Here is a 16381-nt window from a genome sequence, read left to right as displayed (position 1 = left end):
GAACAGAAGATAGACCTAGAGAAAGGGGGCTCTCCAGAGAGCCATGGGAGCAACATATGGAAGGAGGGGAGGGCCCTTAGTCTGCGGTGAGGATCGGGCGCCGGGCAGGCACTTCAGATAGAGGGTGGAGAGCGGGTGGAAGAATTAGTCATACCAGGGACATACGGGTGCGTGGGTGACACATCTGAGGGAGAGTCTGTAATGGGGATGGAGGTGGGACGGAGGCAGGGTGACCCCGAGGGAAAGAGCAATGAGGTGACCCCGTGGAGGAGGACTCAGAGCAAGGGAGGAATCCGGGAAGAGGAAGGAAATGAGCAGAAACTAAGGGGGGCGGGAGGGGGGTGGGGAACGCATGCCTGCGTGCCTGCGTGTGTAGAGTAACAGGGTGGACAGGAGGACACTAGGACAATGACTGGGGACACATAGTCACACTGAAAGAGGAGGACTCAAATTCAGATGAGTTGCTTGGATAGAGATGATCACATTGTGAAGTGTTGATTGGTGTCTTTATAATTAATTAATGGACAGTTTGCCTGAATCATACAGGTGAGGATTGTGAAACTCCTGTCTATACCCCTGTGCGTTTTGTCATTATTCGCATCGTTGTTGTTGTTCTGTGCCGTGGAGTCTTAGTGACCCTGCAGAGGGTTTCCGAGGCTGTAAATATTTACGGGAGTAAAAAGCCTCATCTTTCTCCCACAGAACAGCTGGTAGTTTCGAACTGCCGACCTTAAGGTTAGCAGCCCAATTCGAAACCACTACGCTACCAGAGCTCCTTTATTAACATCATAAGATGACTATTTTCAGCACAACTGCTTTTAAGATGGAGGACAGTGACCAGTCGCAGGGGATTCTGGGTCCTCCCTGCCATTTTCTCTGGATGTAATGGAGGTAGAGGGGTGAAATGAAGCAGGAAATTACTCACTTTCTGTCACTACATGGTGCCTTTTTAAAGAAACATTTTAAACCTGAGCTTGTGTGTGTGTGTTTACTTTAATCTAATTCATGATTCTTTTTCAAGCTGATTGGACTTTATTGAATTTCAATTTTATTCAGTAAATTACCATTAACTTGAAATAAGCTTTACTGGCAACCTGTAATCAAATAGTCTGTCATTCTTTTCCAAATACATTTATTTAATATTGACCTAGAATTGGTTACATTTTCTTTTCCGTTTCCATATGATTTTCCTTTCTAAGTGTCTTGTGTCCGGTTCCTATTACGAGGCTTCCATGCTGTCTGCTCTTTCTCACATACTAGAAACAGTCTTTGACATGTAGTAAATAAATTTAGACTCTTTCAATGTACATTTGGGAAGGATGTTAGTATATTTTTATATTAACCAGGTAGTCTAATACAAGGGGATTTCAAAAAGTTAGTGGGAAAATTCCATTATCTTTTTAGTTTCATTTTTCTATGAACTTTCTGAAGCCTCCCCCTATTCAATTTTCTTCCTTTATCCCATCTGTTAAAATATGAAACTGATGAGCTGTTGAGTAAATGTTCCCCTCTAGTCCCTCTGGTCCTTTTTGTAAAAATACTGGGTGGCTTGGATTGCCTATGAACCTTATTTCAGCAAAGCCCATCGATTTACGATGAAAGCAATGTGCTCAGAGCTTATCTTCGATATATTTAGCACCAGCAGCTATGTGGGTGTAATGTCATATTTTTCTTTTGGACATATTTTTGAATATTCTGGAAATGAGGAATTAATTGCTTGGGAATCCTGGTGTGGCGCTGTAGGAGCTGCACTGGACTGGGAACCACAACTTCAGCAGTTCAAACCCTCTAGCCACTCCTCAGAAACCCTCTACAGGTCGCTATGAATCAGAACAGACTAGATGGCACTTAACAACAACAATGCAATTAAAACTATGAAAGGAAACTGTTCTCACTCAGGCATATGAACAAATTGCCTTGACCAAAAAAAAATTTTTTTTATTTTTCTTTTTGTGACAATTTACTTAACATATAGCAGCCCAAAAGGTCTTGGAATTTTTAAGCGAGAAAAATGATAAGGACCATCTTTGTCCACTGTTGCAGCCAGGTCACCGTATCAAAATTGGCATTCCTCTACTCTCTCAGGCCTTCTGAAGATGACTTGGGGAAAGGACTCCCCCTCTGGGCTTCAGTGCGCCCAACTATTAGAACATGGAGGTGTGGGCTGCCCCAGGAAGTGTGACTCTGAGCCACAAGTGAGTCCTAAACTGCTATGGGAATTGGGTATGTGTCTGTACGTGGCAGAGCTGAGTGGCCAGTTCGTTTAAATGAGCCCAAGCCTCCAAAAATGAAGCAGACCAAACCAGTCGCCTTTGAGTTCCTTTGGACTCTGGTGACCCCATGGGCTTTTCATGGCGGGCCTCTTTTCCAAGGTACCACGGACCATTTGATTAGCAGCTGGCTACTTGACTGTCATCTGCAACTGACCACTAAACTGCCCTAAGTGAGTACCAGTCATCCAAAAATAGGAGAAAAAAATAAACAGTAAGACAGACCATCTCTGTTCATCAGAGATAAATATGAAGTCTGTTCACATCAAACCTCCTATGGCTTCCATCGTTCCCAGGACATGAGCTAGACTTTTCACTGAGGACTGTGTAGTGGGGGCCCTGCTCAGATCTCCAGCAGCATCCTGTAAGCTGACCCGTTCCCCATAATGCTCTCTGCTCCCAAGCTCCAGAGCTGTATGGGGACTTTGTCCCCAAGTCAGATGATCCTTCCTTTCCGTGCACACTCTCAAAAAATCTCTCCAACACTCAGTCTCTATCAGGTTGCCCAGTTTTCTTGCCTCCAGTTCAGTTTACTCAGCTCAGAAATTAACTTTTCTACCAGCGATTTCAGGTTTCTGTTTTCCCTCCATTTCAGGGGCCATCTTGTTCACTGTCTCCACGTTGTATTTCATCAGCACCTTGTTCTCTGTCTCCATCTCTTTCTCCATCTCCACCTTGTTCAGACTCCACATTGCTCTCCACCTTCCTCATGGTTACAGCGCAGCGGTGGCACCTTCCTTTGGGGATTGTACTCAGATGTTAAAGCCATAGGTTGAGCTGAATCCACTTCATGTAAGACCTAGGAACTATAGGACAGGTGGTGACACTGAATCCTAGATACTGGAAATTTTATCTCTTCGTTGATTTAAATTCCATGTGGTTATTTGGCTCCAAATAAAATTTCTAGGCTGCCGTGAGGCCTCTGGAGCCTCACAGAGCTGGGATGCTCACAGTATGTGGAGCTGTTGCCACATGTCACCTGCTGTTGTCACTGCCCTCCCCCAGCTCTCGGCTCTTCTGCATACCAGAGACCAGCTGTCTTCTTGGATATGGCTTCTTCAACCATGTAATCTGCTCCGAATCAGGGATCCTGGTTTCCCTTTAGGGAGAAGCCAGAGAAGGTCAGAAGTCTAAGGGGACAGGAACTAGAAATTCTTTAGTTTGGGTAAATATATATGTAATGTGTGCCATTTCAACTGTCTGCACATGTAGTCAGTAACATTACTTTCATCGTGGTGTTGTGATATCACTATTGTTGTTAAGTGTCATTGAGTCAGTTCCAAATCATAGCAACACTGTGTAGCGTTTCCAAGGAGCAGTTAGCAGTCCAATGCTTACCCTACAGCGCCACACCAGTGACATTATGTTCATTGTGCTCTTCAGACACCGCCATTACTGATTCTGAATTTTCCCATCACACTTAACGGAAGCTGAGTGGCACAAACTGCTAACCTAAAGCTTGGTGGTTCAAACCCTGACCAGCACTGCGGAAGAAAGGCCTGGAAATTTGCTTCCATAACGGTTTAAAGCTGCTGCCATCAGGGCGATTCTGACTCTGAGCAACCATACAGGGCCGAGTAGCACTAGTCCCTAGGGCTTCCGAGACTGATTCTTCACAGAAGCAGACTGCCAGCGCTCACTCCCTCAGAGCGACCTGTGGGCTTGAACCACCCACCTTCCAGTTAGCAGCCGAGCTCTTTCACCGCTGCACCACCCGGGCGCCTTGGGTAATGATTACAGACAAAGGGACTGTGGAGCTCACTTACTCCGGAGCACGCGGGTCGCCATGAGTTGAGATCACCACAGATTTGGGTTTTTCTGGGGTTTTGTAACAACTCAGTGTCCCAAAGCTAGAGAGTCTGGCCCTTTGCTGAAGGTGAGTGAGGAGAGGGAGGAGAAATGGTGGTTGTTAGGGGTTGCTGAGTTGGTTCTGACTCATGTCAACCCTATATAGAGTTTCCAAGGAGTGGCTAGTGGGTTTGAACTGCAGACCTTTCAATTAACAGTCCAGTGCTTATCCTACTTACCAGGACTCCATAGGTAAGTGGGGAGAGGAAGGAAAAATGGTCTCCCCAAAAAGATCCTATGACTTCCTCACTGAAGTCCAGCCAGCCAGCCCTCAGCGGCCTTTAAAGCTGACCGTCGTGACAACCCCAGTGGCCGGCTGCTTTTCCCTCCTCCTTGTCTTTCAAACCGAGGACCCAGGAGGACCCAGTGTTGCCGTTTGTGTCTACTCTGGCTGTGGTACCAGCAGCCAGAGGCCCCCTAGCCTGGCATCACGCACATGCACTGGGGACAGCTGGGGAAAGTGGGTGACCTCCAAGAGGGAGGTTTTGGTTGCCTGATGGTGCTATAACAGAAAGACTGCAATGAAAAGGAGTGAGGGACTGTGATTCCCAGACTGGGTCTCCCTTCAGGGAGGTCACCCCATCCCAGATTCCCCTGCTGCCCCTACTGCTGCCAAGTGTAGGCTTCAGGGGCTGGGGAGCCGGAGGGAGGAGTGGGAGAGGGGAATGATAAAGCCCCCTGTAGCTCTCTGTGTGAGCGGTTATTGTCCCTGAGCCCCTCCCGGGACAGTGGGCACCAGGACCGACTTTCCCCTGGTAAGGTCCTCCCGGTGCGTGTGGCTGTGTTGGTTCTAACCATTTAGCAGTTTGTTTCTTCCATACCCAGATTGATTCCTCAACACTGACCTCACCCAAGAATTAAGCCCAGAGGAGGAGGAAAGAAAGAGGCGTCTGGAATGGCTCTTTCCCAGGTAACTGTCCTTGTCTTGAGGAATAGTTCCACTGTCTCCTTCCTGAAATGCTCCCCTGAGAATTGGCTCATCTCCTCTGAGTGTGGCATGCCCTGACACACTGGCTCACGCTTACCCACGGTGTCCCTCATCCCCTACAGACTTAATCCATGTCACCATGACCCAGGGACATGGGACTTCGAAGAGACTCCATTTGGGGACTGTCATGGGAAGGGCTTCACACCATGGAGACAGTGAGGGTGGTCTTCAGGGAAGGGTTAGGGGGTCTCCTCCGGATGCCTGGTCAGTTCTCTAGACCAGCATGGGTAAACCAGACTCACAATGGGGAACCTACTCTGCCTAATTTTAGAATACATTCACAGCTGAATCTGTGTGTTTCTGGTTCCAAAATATTACTGATTTAGAAAGGAATGGGATGTTTAGAAAGAGACATCAGTGTTGTGTTGTTCGGAACCATTGAGTCGGTTCTAACTGCTAGTGACCCTTCACAGAGCAGAATGAAGCGCTGCCCTGTCCTTTGCCTTCCTCGTAATTGTTAGGTTTGGACCCAGCTTTGCTGCCACTGTGCCAGTCCATCTTGTTTGGGGGTCTTCCTCTTTTTTCACTGACGCTCTACTTTTCCAGCTTGATGTCCTTCTCCAGGGACTTGTCCCTCCTGACAACAAGTCTCAAGTACGAGCAACAAGGCCTTCAGTATCAGCTCTTCTAGAAGGAGCACTCGGGCTGTACTTCTTCTAGGATAGATTGGTTGTCCTTCGGGCAGTCCATGGTACTTTCAGCAGCCTTGTTCTAACCTTATTTTGAAAGGTCTCCCCTATTACATGTTGTAAAATATTATGCTATGCTTAGTTCTGATGTTTTCTTTTTTACTATGAGGAGGTGTCCAAAAGCTCATGAAAACATGGAATGAAAATATCATGGAATTTTTCCACATACTTTCTGAAGTCCCCTCATTTGATTTTTATGTCTTTCTTTAATTTGGATTTTTACATGTACTTCCTAAGCTATTTTATTTCATGCATTTTAAAGTTTAGATAATACATATATATAAAGTAATTGATTTGTGTGTCATTTGGCAAGCCCCTCTGTGAAAATTACATGGCAGCCAAGGCATCTGGCCTCTGACTCTCCACCGGGGAAGGAGAATCGTTATCAGAATCACCCTCCCAAGACTAACTCCTTGGGAAATGGAGGCGCCTCCTGTTACCAACCTTTCTTACCAATTCTGACACCAACTGCCCCTCCCATGGCACTGTCTACCTCTCTGCTGGCTTCAGTAATTTATTGCTGTGGCCACACAGAACTCACCATCTTCAGGACTGTGGGGAAAAGTGAAAGGATGAGGATCAACTGAGAAGGTACAGTAATAATTCAAAGTACAGTTCTTAATCAGGAGCGCTGCTTGCTCTCTGCCGCTCGGCCCTGCACACAGGGAGCTTCTTGGCAAGGTACTGTCGCTCTCAGGTCTGCAGGCCAGCCAGCCTAGCTGCCCAGATCCCCAAGGCTCCCTCCTCACTCTGCAAGTGGGCCTCCTACCTGAAAGCGCTCAGACTCTGCTGGTTAAAGCCACGTGTCTGGATGGCTAGACCAGCATTCCCAGTGGTTTGGGCCTCCTCCTTTTTTTGCATAACACCAATTTTCAAATAGCAGCCTGGTCTTTGTAACCTACCCAAGTCACTAAATGAATAGTGAGTGTATTTTTGCAGACAAGTAGTTCCTGACTTACAACATAGTCAAATTATGATGAACCACACTTACAACTGTCTGGTTTATGTCTTGTTTTGTCTTTGTTAACATCATTCATAGTATGTATGTACAAAGGAGTTCATGGGAAAATGAAATTAAAAGAATGGAATTTTTTCACAAACTTTTTGAAGCCCCTTGTGTGTTTTAAACTCTTTCTTTAAGTTTATATGTAATGTTTCCAGCCACCAAAAACAAAGGTTGGATTAATAAAGATACTGATAAGTGGGGAACTAACTGTCTATGTTTTTAGTGGAGAATGGAATTAAAGTTTTTAGTATGTTTTTCATTTTTACATTCATTTTTTTTTTTTTAACTAACAATATAGAATGTTGTTGTTAAGTGCCGCTGAATCGGTTCCTACTCATAGAGATACCATTTAGAGTTTCCAAGGAGCAGCTGGTAGGTTTGAACCACTGACCTAGCGGTTAGTAGTCCAGTGCTTATACTACAGTGACAAACCAGGACCCCTAGTATAGAAGAGTGATGACAAACTAAATTACGCACGATTTGTAAATTTTCATTGTACCAAATATGCTGAAATGCTCTTGTACTAATATAAATAGTTTGTTTTTAATAGTTGAAAATGTCTTCCGTGTCTTCTGTGAGCTTCATTTTTGTGTAAGGACCTTGGTGACACAGACAGTTAAGTTCTGGGCTGCTAACTGAACGGTTGTTAGTTTGAACCGCCCCCCACGGCTCCTCAGGAGAGACCTGACTGCTTCTGTAAAGATTGCAGCCAGAAAACCTCTGGGGTTGTTCTGCTGTGTGGCGTTGGGTTACCGTGAGTCCAGAACAGCTCATCAGCACCTAACAACATTTTTGTCAACTCTGTAATGGAGTCCAAGTGTAGCACTATAGGATTAGCACCAGATTACAAACCACAAGGTCAGCAGTTCAAATCCACTGGCTGCTCCTTGGAAAATCCTATACAGGGTCACTATGAGTTGAAACTGACTCAGTGGCCCTTGACATTAACAGCATGAGTTCGTAGTAGTAAGAATAGTAACAAGTTCATATGTATGTGTTTTTATGGACCTATATAATGACCTTGTTTTGAATCTTGTCATTTTGGAAATAAGCAGCGTGCTTTTAAGGCTGTGCCTGTAACTTAACCGTTTGATGTTTTCGGTTCAGTTCTAAAGCCTGACTACCTGAGTTCAGGGGCTGGGTCTGTCATGTGTTAGCTGTTGACTTTCTGTAAGTGTCTGGGACCCAGTTGTTCCCAGTATCAGGTGGGAACTAATCTTTCTCTACTGGAGTATTCTGTTTCTATCATTCTGTGATATAAACAAAGCATTTATAGTAAAGCTTAGCACATTGGTGTTCAATGTGTTCATCATAGTTTTTTCATTCAGACTTCTTTTCAAGTCACAGTGGACTTTGTTGTCCCTGAAGACGCTTCTCCTGCTTCAGCTTATCTGAGGAGCATGAATGATGTCACGTGCTATACAGAATATAGCATCTAACACGTCTGAACAGGTGACACCTTATTGGATTTTAAGCATCTGTATATTTCTTTCACTGTCCATGAAAATAAGAAATCCACACTGATTTGGTGGAGTTCATATCCTTCATTGGAAACATGCAACAAAACAAAATTAATGGCATATATCTTGCTCAGAGTTTTCTTTCGCGGATCTGTCAGAATGTTCAATCGACTCGATCTCAATGCCTTGGCACTTCTCTGTTGTTATAAAAAGAGCCACTCTCTCCCAGGTCCACTTGTTTCGTGACAGGAATTGCTGACGTTCAGGGACGTGGCCGTGGAATTCTCTCAGGACGAGTGGGACTGCCTGGAGCCAGCGCAGAGGGCTCTGTACCGGGACGTGATGTTGGAGAATTACAGGAACCTGGTCTCCCTGGGTGAGTCTGACTTCCCTCTCTAAGTTTGCATCTTTGCATTTTCCTTTGAAAGTCTCTGATTTGCTTTATGTAGTGTCGCATCCCTGCTCTTAGGATGAGATTGCAGTTGCTTCAAAAATGAAAACCTTCATGATGTGACATCTGAACTTTAGCTTTCCCCGTTCTTCCGATGTCCTGCCTGCTTCCCACTAGATCAGAGCTGGAGTTAAGTACATTTTATAGCAAACTTTAAAAGATCTGATTTCTTGGTTTTACCCACATGCTTTTGATTGCTGGAAGAGAGCCATATTTCAACTAGTTCTTCAGCATGTGGAAGGTGGCAGTAAGGCAGATTCATGAAGAAGGTTTATAGACCCATGGGTAATGTCCTCTCTTCTCAGTTGAACAAAGGGCTTGGGTTCTTTTTTCATCTTCTTTTTTCTTATAATCAAGAATCGGTTGTTCTGACTTGAATAGTATCTCCATTTTGGAACAAGAGAGAGAACCCTAGTTTATGGAGATGAAAATTGCAACAAAACACAAAAAAACAAATGGATGGCACTATATCAAAGGTGTGAACACAGGTAAGAGCTCAGATAGACAAAGAGGAAACTGATCTATTAACCACTACATTTGGGAAAGTCCCTAGATGGGAGAGAGCTGTGAAAAAGCACAGGTTTATTTGTCGTGAGCTCTCAGAAGGAAATCTTTCTTCTTTCCCACATATCTCTGTTCTTGAGACGTGTAATGTTCCACTTCACTGGTGGTCCAGCTCAAGAAGAGACAAAGGCAAAAGGATTATTGTGACCTACAACGTGATATGAGCCCCGGGGGTCCTTGTGAACTCTGGTATTCTTTTATGTTTGATTTGGGTTTTTTGCCTGTGAAAATTAGTTTTGAAATAATACATTTCTAGAAAGAGAAGCACTGTGACAATGTTGATCAAATATCCTAATGATCTTCCCCCTTGAGCTGGGAATAACCACTGTTGGACTTGACCTTAGAGGAGACATTGTCCAAGTTTTCTACCTCATGTTTGTGAGTCTGTGGACCAAAGTGTTCTTGATGGTACAGTTTGCATCCCATGTGTCACCACTCACTGTCCTTCAACAAATTGGTTTTTTTGTTAACTTTTTATTGTGAATTGAGTGAAGGTTTACAGACAAGATCACCAGTTTTACATTCGGCAAATCCTACACTTTGTTTCATCTCAGTGATTACAATCCCCTCCCTGCAACGTCAGTGATCCCGCTTCCTCCCTGTGCTTCCTGTTTGCATTCCACCCACCTTCCCATCCCTTTCTCAACTTTGTCCTTAGGTAAATGTTGCCCTCTTGATCTTAAATGATTCCATGGTGAGCATACCTTTCAGGTGTTATTGTCCCCCCTGTATACCTAGCTACTGCGCTTGGCTGAAAATTGGGCTGTGAGGGTGAATTCCTTTACAGACATGGAGGGTGGTCAAGGGACATAGCCTTGGGACCGTCTAGTCCTTTTATGCCCAGTAAGCCAAGTGTTTTTTCAGACCTTGGAGTTTTGTTTCAGATTTTCTCCCACTCTATCTGGGGCCTGGTGTGGCGCTGTGGGCTAATGTGTCAGACTGCAGAGTTGTTTGAACTGCAGCGTTGGTGGTTCAAGCTCACCAGCTGCTCCTTGGAAACCCTATACAGGGTTGCTCTGGGTCGAACTCGACTTGACGGCACTTGATAACAACATCTGGGGCCTTCTAATGTGATTTTTAAGAGCAATTGGTAGTGGTAGCAGGCACTGTCTAGTTCATCTGGTCTCCGAGTCATGGAGATTGATGTTCACTTGTTCCATGAGTCCATGGGACTAGTTGATTTCAAGCCTCTTCAGTCTCATCCCTCTTCTTTCTTCCACGCATGGAAAGACCAATAGCTGCCCCTTAGATAGCTGCTCATGAGCTTCTAAGACCCCGGTCACTACTCAGCAAAGTAGGATGTAGAACCTTGTCTTTGTGGACTCTGTTGTGTCAGTTGGCCACCATGTCCCCTGAGACTACGGTCCTGAGCCCCCAGGCCCAGCAGTTTATTGCCGTAAGATGATAACTAATATCTAGGAAGTCCTCATCCTTCTGCTCGCTGTGTGCTCCGCCACATTCATACTTGTGTGCCCTTTCTTTTGGTACTTAAGTTTACCTACTGTAAGTGGTTCGGTTGTAGAATGTTTGAAACCAGGCTTCCCTGTAAATAATGTTCATTGCATGTAATCACCCTTTCTTGATTGCAGAATCTGATAGCCTTTATGTTCCTAATCATTTGAACACCGTGATTGATAAATTTCATAATTGTTTATTGTAGTATAGGCAGTCCCCGGCTTATGAACGAGATTGTTCCAAAGTATGTCTCTAAGTTGAATTTGTAGGCAAGTTCATACAGGTACATTTACAGGTTCTGTTTAGGCTTACTTAGGTGTAAGGAAAGGATCGAACCTTAAAAACCATGTGCAATAAGTGGAGGTGATTGTGATGAAGAATTTGTTACATGCTGAGGTTGTTGTTGTTGTTGTGTGCCATGGAGTCGGTTCCGACTCATAGTGACCCTGTACAGGGTTTCTAAGGCTGTAAATCTTTACAGGAGCAGAAAGCCTCCTCTTTCTCCCACAGAACAGCTGGTAGTTTCGAACTGCTGACCTTGCAGTTCGCAGCCTGATTCGTAACCACTACACTACCAGAGCTCGGTTCAGTCTTTTCAAAGTGAGGACAAACTTTTACATAACATTAAAGGGCAAGGGCAAATTGTCCATCCATTGGGCATTCATAACCCAGGGACTGTCTTATTACTTTTTGTATGATATGCTTCTCACTATGAAATATTCCAGTTGGAGTTCATAGGAAGCACATGGTTCTTTGTGTCTTTCAGATCTCTCTTCTAGCCGTATGACCCAGGAATTGCCGCCAAATGAGAGCATTATTATTAAAGAAGAATTCCAGGTAATGATGTTGAAAGAAGCTGAAAGCCACAATATAGGAAACGTTGACTGTGGACCATCCCTAGAATGTACGCATGAATTTGAGAGTCAGTGGGGGTATAAAGGAGGAAATCACGTGGCTACATCCCATTGCAACAGTCTCACTTGTAGAGAAGACCACCAACATAAGAAGTCCTGGAGTCATTCTCCTCCAAAGCTGAGTGTTCCTATTAGAAAAGGTGCATGTCCATATTACGCATGCAAAAATCCATTTACGAAGAGCTTATTAAAATCAGAAAATACCCTAGGCCATGGCGAGAACAAGTCTGTAAAGTATTTTGAAAATAAGATTGGATTAAGCATGCCGTTAGATGTGGCTGAACCACAGAGATTTCAAACTGAAGAGAAAATGTATGGATGCAATCTAGTTAAGACCAGTGGTTGCCCAGTTTCATCAGTTTATATCATTTCCTCTAGTGTTGAATTCAACATTTGTAATAGATGTGGGGAGAGCTTTAAGGATCCCTTGTTACTTACACAACACCAGAAAACGCACATTAGGGGAAAACCTTACAAGTCTCGTGAACGTAGAAAGACTTTCAACAAAAACTCAAATGTCACTAAGCAACAGAGAGTTCATTGGGGACCAAGACCTCACCACGAATGTAATGAGTGTGGCAGAGCCTTTAATTCTCTTTCCAACTTGATTAAGCACAAAAAGATCCATACTGGAGAGAAACCATATACGTGTAGTGTCTGTGGCAAGGCTTTTAGGCTCCGGACTGACCTGAGGATTCACCAAAGAATTCACACTGGAGAAAAACCTTTCAAATGTAGTCAGTGTGACAAGGCTTTTATCAAGCGTTCACAACTTCTGGGTCATGAGAGAATTCACAGTGGAGAGAAGCCTTACAAATGTAACAAGTGTGGCAAAGCGTTTACTCTCCTGTATTCCCTCACCCGCCACCAGAGACTCCACAATGAAGAGAATCTTCACAAATGTCTTGAATGCGGTAGAACTTTTGTCACACCTTCATACCTGTGGTATCATGAGAAAATTCACACTGGCGAGAAGCCATACCAGTGTATGGAATGTGGCAAAGCCTTTAGGCAACGGTATGACCTCAGGATTCACCAAAGGATCCATACTGGTGAGAAACCTTACAAATGCATTGACTGTAACAAGGCCTTTCGGCAGCGATATGACCTCAGGATTCACCAAAGGATCCATACTGGTGAGAAACCCTACAAATGTAAGGAGTGTGGCAAAGCCTTTACCTATTGTTCGCACCTGACTCGACACCAGAAACTATTTACTGAAAAGGATCGGTACAGATCTGTTGGTGCTTTTATCCAAAGCTCAAACCTTGGGGGTCACGGCGAAATTCAGAGTGATGAGAACACTCACACATATAATGAGTGTGGCAGAGACGGTAACTCCTTCTTGGACTTGGTTAAACGGAAGAGAATCCATACCGGAGAGAAACCATGTACATGCACTGTATGTGGCAAAACGTTCAGGTGCCTGTCTGAAATAAGGACTCACCAAAGAATTCATACGGGAGAAAAGCCTTACAAATGTAACGAATGTGGTAAGGCTTTCATTAGACGCTCTCACCTTTGGAGCCACGAGAAAATTCACACTGGAGAGAAACCGTATAAATGTGATGAGTGTGGCAAAGTCTTTAGCCATCTCTCCAACTGTACTAGACATCAGAAAATACATCTGAAAAAGCACATTGTAAAGCTGATATAGCGGCATTGTTTTTACCCTAAGCTCAGACGTTGGGTATTATCGGATAAATCATAAGTTATTATAAAGAAACTTCACAAAGACAACGTGTGTTAAAGCCTTGAGCCGTCTTCGGTCTTTACAAGACATCAGAAAATTACACAGTGAAAAGGAACAATATAAATCTAATACATCCATCAATGCTTGTACCTCAGATTAAAACTGGGGATCATTACATAATTCATAGCAGAGAGAATCCTTAAACATGTAATGAGTGTGGCAAATGCTTTACCATGTATTCCAGCCTTTCCTATCATGACAGAAGTCATACTGGAGAAAAACCTTACAAATGTAATGAAGATAGCAAAACTTTGTACCCATTTTGCAAACCTTACTAAACATCAGAAAATGCCTGATGAAAAGGAACATAATAAATCTCATACTTGATGTCAATGGTTTTATTCAAAACCCAAGCCCTGGGGGCCCTGAGAAAACTTATACTGAAGCAAACCTTAGAAATGAATTTCCTAAGTATTGTTATTTATCAAATGTTCACTCCTTTGTGTGAAAGTATAAATATCATAAATTATTTAATCAGTTTTCACAATGGAATACCAAAACTCACTGCCCTGGAGTTGATTTCAACTCATAGCAACACTATAGGACAAAGTAGGGAACTCCCTAGAGCTACCAAGGGTGTCAATATTTACAGAAGCAGATTGCCACATTTTTCTCCTGCAGAGTGGCTGATGGGTTTGAACCGCTCGTCTTTTAATCAGTGTGCCGCATTGGTTCTTTTGGTGGAATTAATAGTAGGAAGAACTAAGTATCTAGTTCTTAAAGATTAATCAATTTCAGGTGTTAATTTCTGCAGCGTGGATGAAAGACATTACTTAAAATTTAGAATGTTAAAAATCTACAAGGACTTCTGAGTTGTTAAATGCCATAGAATCCTTTCTGACTTACAGCAATTCTGTATAGGGTTTCCAAGAAACAGATGGTGGATTTGAATCACCAACCTTGTAGTTAGCATTCCAGTACTTATCCAATAGCGCCACACCTAGACTCCTGAAGGTTTTCGGTTTAGACAGTATTTTTATTCAACTACTTCAGAGTTTTTGAAAAGTCTTCATCTCTTGATGACATTCAAACTTAGGTTTAAAACTTATATCGCGTGGCTTTCATGTTTCGGTGTGGTGGTCCTGAGCATCAGCTGTGTATCAGCTGTGTGAGTTTGAATGAGCGCATGGAAAGAGCTAGAAGACAGACATAGAACAGTTCTAACTCATCACAATACTTGTGTTCAGGCCCCTCTTCTCCAGATTTGTCAGTACAAAAAAAGGGTCGCTGTCAATTGAAGAAAAGGATTCCTTTACCAAGTGAAGAAAAAAACAATAGGGTACAAAAGAATTGAGAGACTTGAGATTTTCATGGGAATGGAATGAAATTTACTGGGTACTACTATTGGAATTCTGGTGTGGCCCTACAAGATAAAGCACTGGACCACAAGGTGAGTTTAAACTAAAAGGTCAGCAGTTTAAAACCAGCAGTTGCTTCTCAGGAACCCTAGACAGGGTCACTATGAGTCAGAACCAACTTAACAACAGCAACTGTAGGTTAAGCACTGGACTGGCAACCACAGGGCTGGCGGTTCAAACCCACCAGCTGTTCATCGGAGACCCTATACAGGGTCCCTGTGAATTGGAACTGACTAAACAGCACACCACAACAACAGCAACTGTTGTGGAGGAGTCTTTATGGCCTGGTGAGCTAATCATTGGTCTGCAAACCGAAAGGCTGACAGTTTGCTCGATCCGCTCACTGGGAGTAAGATGAGGTCATCTGCTCCCATAGAGGTTTACAGGCTGTGAGACCCAGAGGAGGAAGCAAAGTCTCTGTCCTATTGGGTGTTATGAATCAGAATTCACTTTATAGTAGGTTTCAGTGGGTAGTAATTTGAGGTCCTGGTGTGGTGCAGTAGGATAAGCACTAAACTACTAGCCACGAAGCTGGCAGTTCAAACCCACCAGCTGCACCTTGGAAACACTCCACATGGTCACCATGAGTTGGAACGGACTTGACAGTGTAAATCAATAACTGTGACAGAACAGAGGGGTGCTGCATGGTTTAAAATCAGGAAAGGAGTGGGTCGTCATAACTTTTTCAATCTGTGTGCTCATCAATTAATCCAAGAAACTGGACTGCATGAAAAAGAATGTGGCACCAAAATTAGAGGAAGGCTCATTGGCAACCTGTAGTGTGTAGAATACACAGCCTTGCTTACTGAAAAGTAAAGAGCATTTGAAGCACTTACTGTGGAAGATCAAAGTCTTTAGTATGGATTAAGCCTCAATGTAAAGAAAACAGAAATGCCCGCAAACTGGTCCGATAGACAGCAGCGTAATAAATGGAGAAAAGACTGAAGTCAAGAATTTCACTTTACTTGGGTCCACAATCAACGTTCATGAAAGTAGCAGTCAAGAAATCGAAGGCTATATTGCATTGGACGGATCTGCAGCAAAAGACCTCTTTAAAGTGTTAAAGAGCAAAGATGTCACCTTGAGGACTAAAGGGCCTAACCCAAGCCTTGGCATTTTGGGTTGCTTCCTATGCATGTGAAAGCTGGACTATTTGAATACGGAAGACTTGGGGAAAAAGAACTATGCTTTAAATGATGCTGTTGGCTGTGAAGAATACCCAAAGAACAGTGGACTGCCAAAAGAACAAATCAATCTGTCTTGAAAGAAGTACAGCCGGAGTGAACCTTAGAAAGACGCAAGGGTGGCAGTACTCCATCTCATGTTACTTTGGGCATGTCACCAGGAGGGACAATCCCTGAAAGTGGACATTGTGCATGGTAAAGTAGAGGATCTGCAAAAATGAGCGCCATCCTAACAGCAGTTGGGACCATGCAGTGTCTCATTTGTTGCACACGGGGTCACTCTCATTCAGAACTAACTTGACAGTACCGTACAACAATGTGGCAAAAATAATGGAGGAGAAATTATGGTCTTCACCTTTGAAAGGAATAACTTTTTACCCCTGTTTGGGAGACCTTGGTGGAGTCATTTGAAGAGGTGATTACTCAATAAATAGCACTTAA

The 16381-nt window shown here is 43.7% G+C and overlaps 1 protein-coding gene across 1 annotated transcript in view; it reads left to right on the top strand.

Annotated features, from left to right (window-relative positions):
- Positions 1-5013: 5013 nt before the first annotated feature.
- The window catches only part of LOC102831504 (zinc finger protein 880-like), a 33054-nt gene continuing 21686 nt past the window's right edge, over positions 5014-16381 (top strand). The window contains 7 exon segments of the mRNA XM_006868326.1: positions 5014-5028; positions 8511-8641; positions 9070-9200; positions 11498-11568; positions 12094-12482; positions 12564-13208; positions 13544-13651. Of these exon segments, the coding sequence (XP_006868388.1) occupies positions 5014-5028; positions 8511-8641; positions 9070-9200; positions 11498-11568; positions 12094-12482; positions 12564-13208; positions 13544-13651 (1490 nt within the window).

This window comes from Chrysochloris asiatica, unplaced genomic scaffold, assembly GCF_000296735.1.
Source record: "Chrysochloris asiatica unplaced genomic scaffold, ChrAsi1.0 scaffold00116, whole genome shotgun sequence".
Classification (NCBI taxonomy): Eukaryota; Metazoa; Chordata; class Mammalia; order Afrosoricida; family Chrysochloridae; genus Chrysochloris; species Chrysochloris asiatica.
This window is presented reverse-complemented; position numbering and strand designations above follow the sequence as displayed.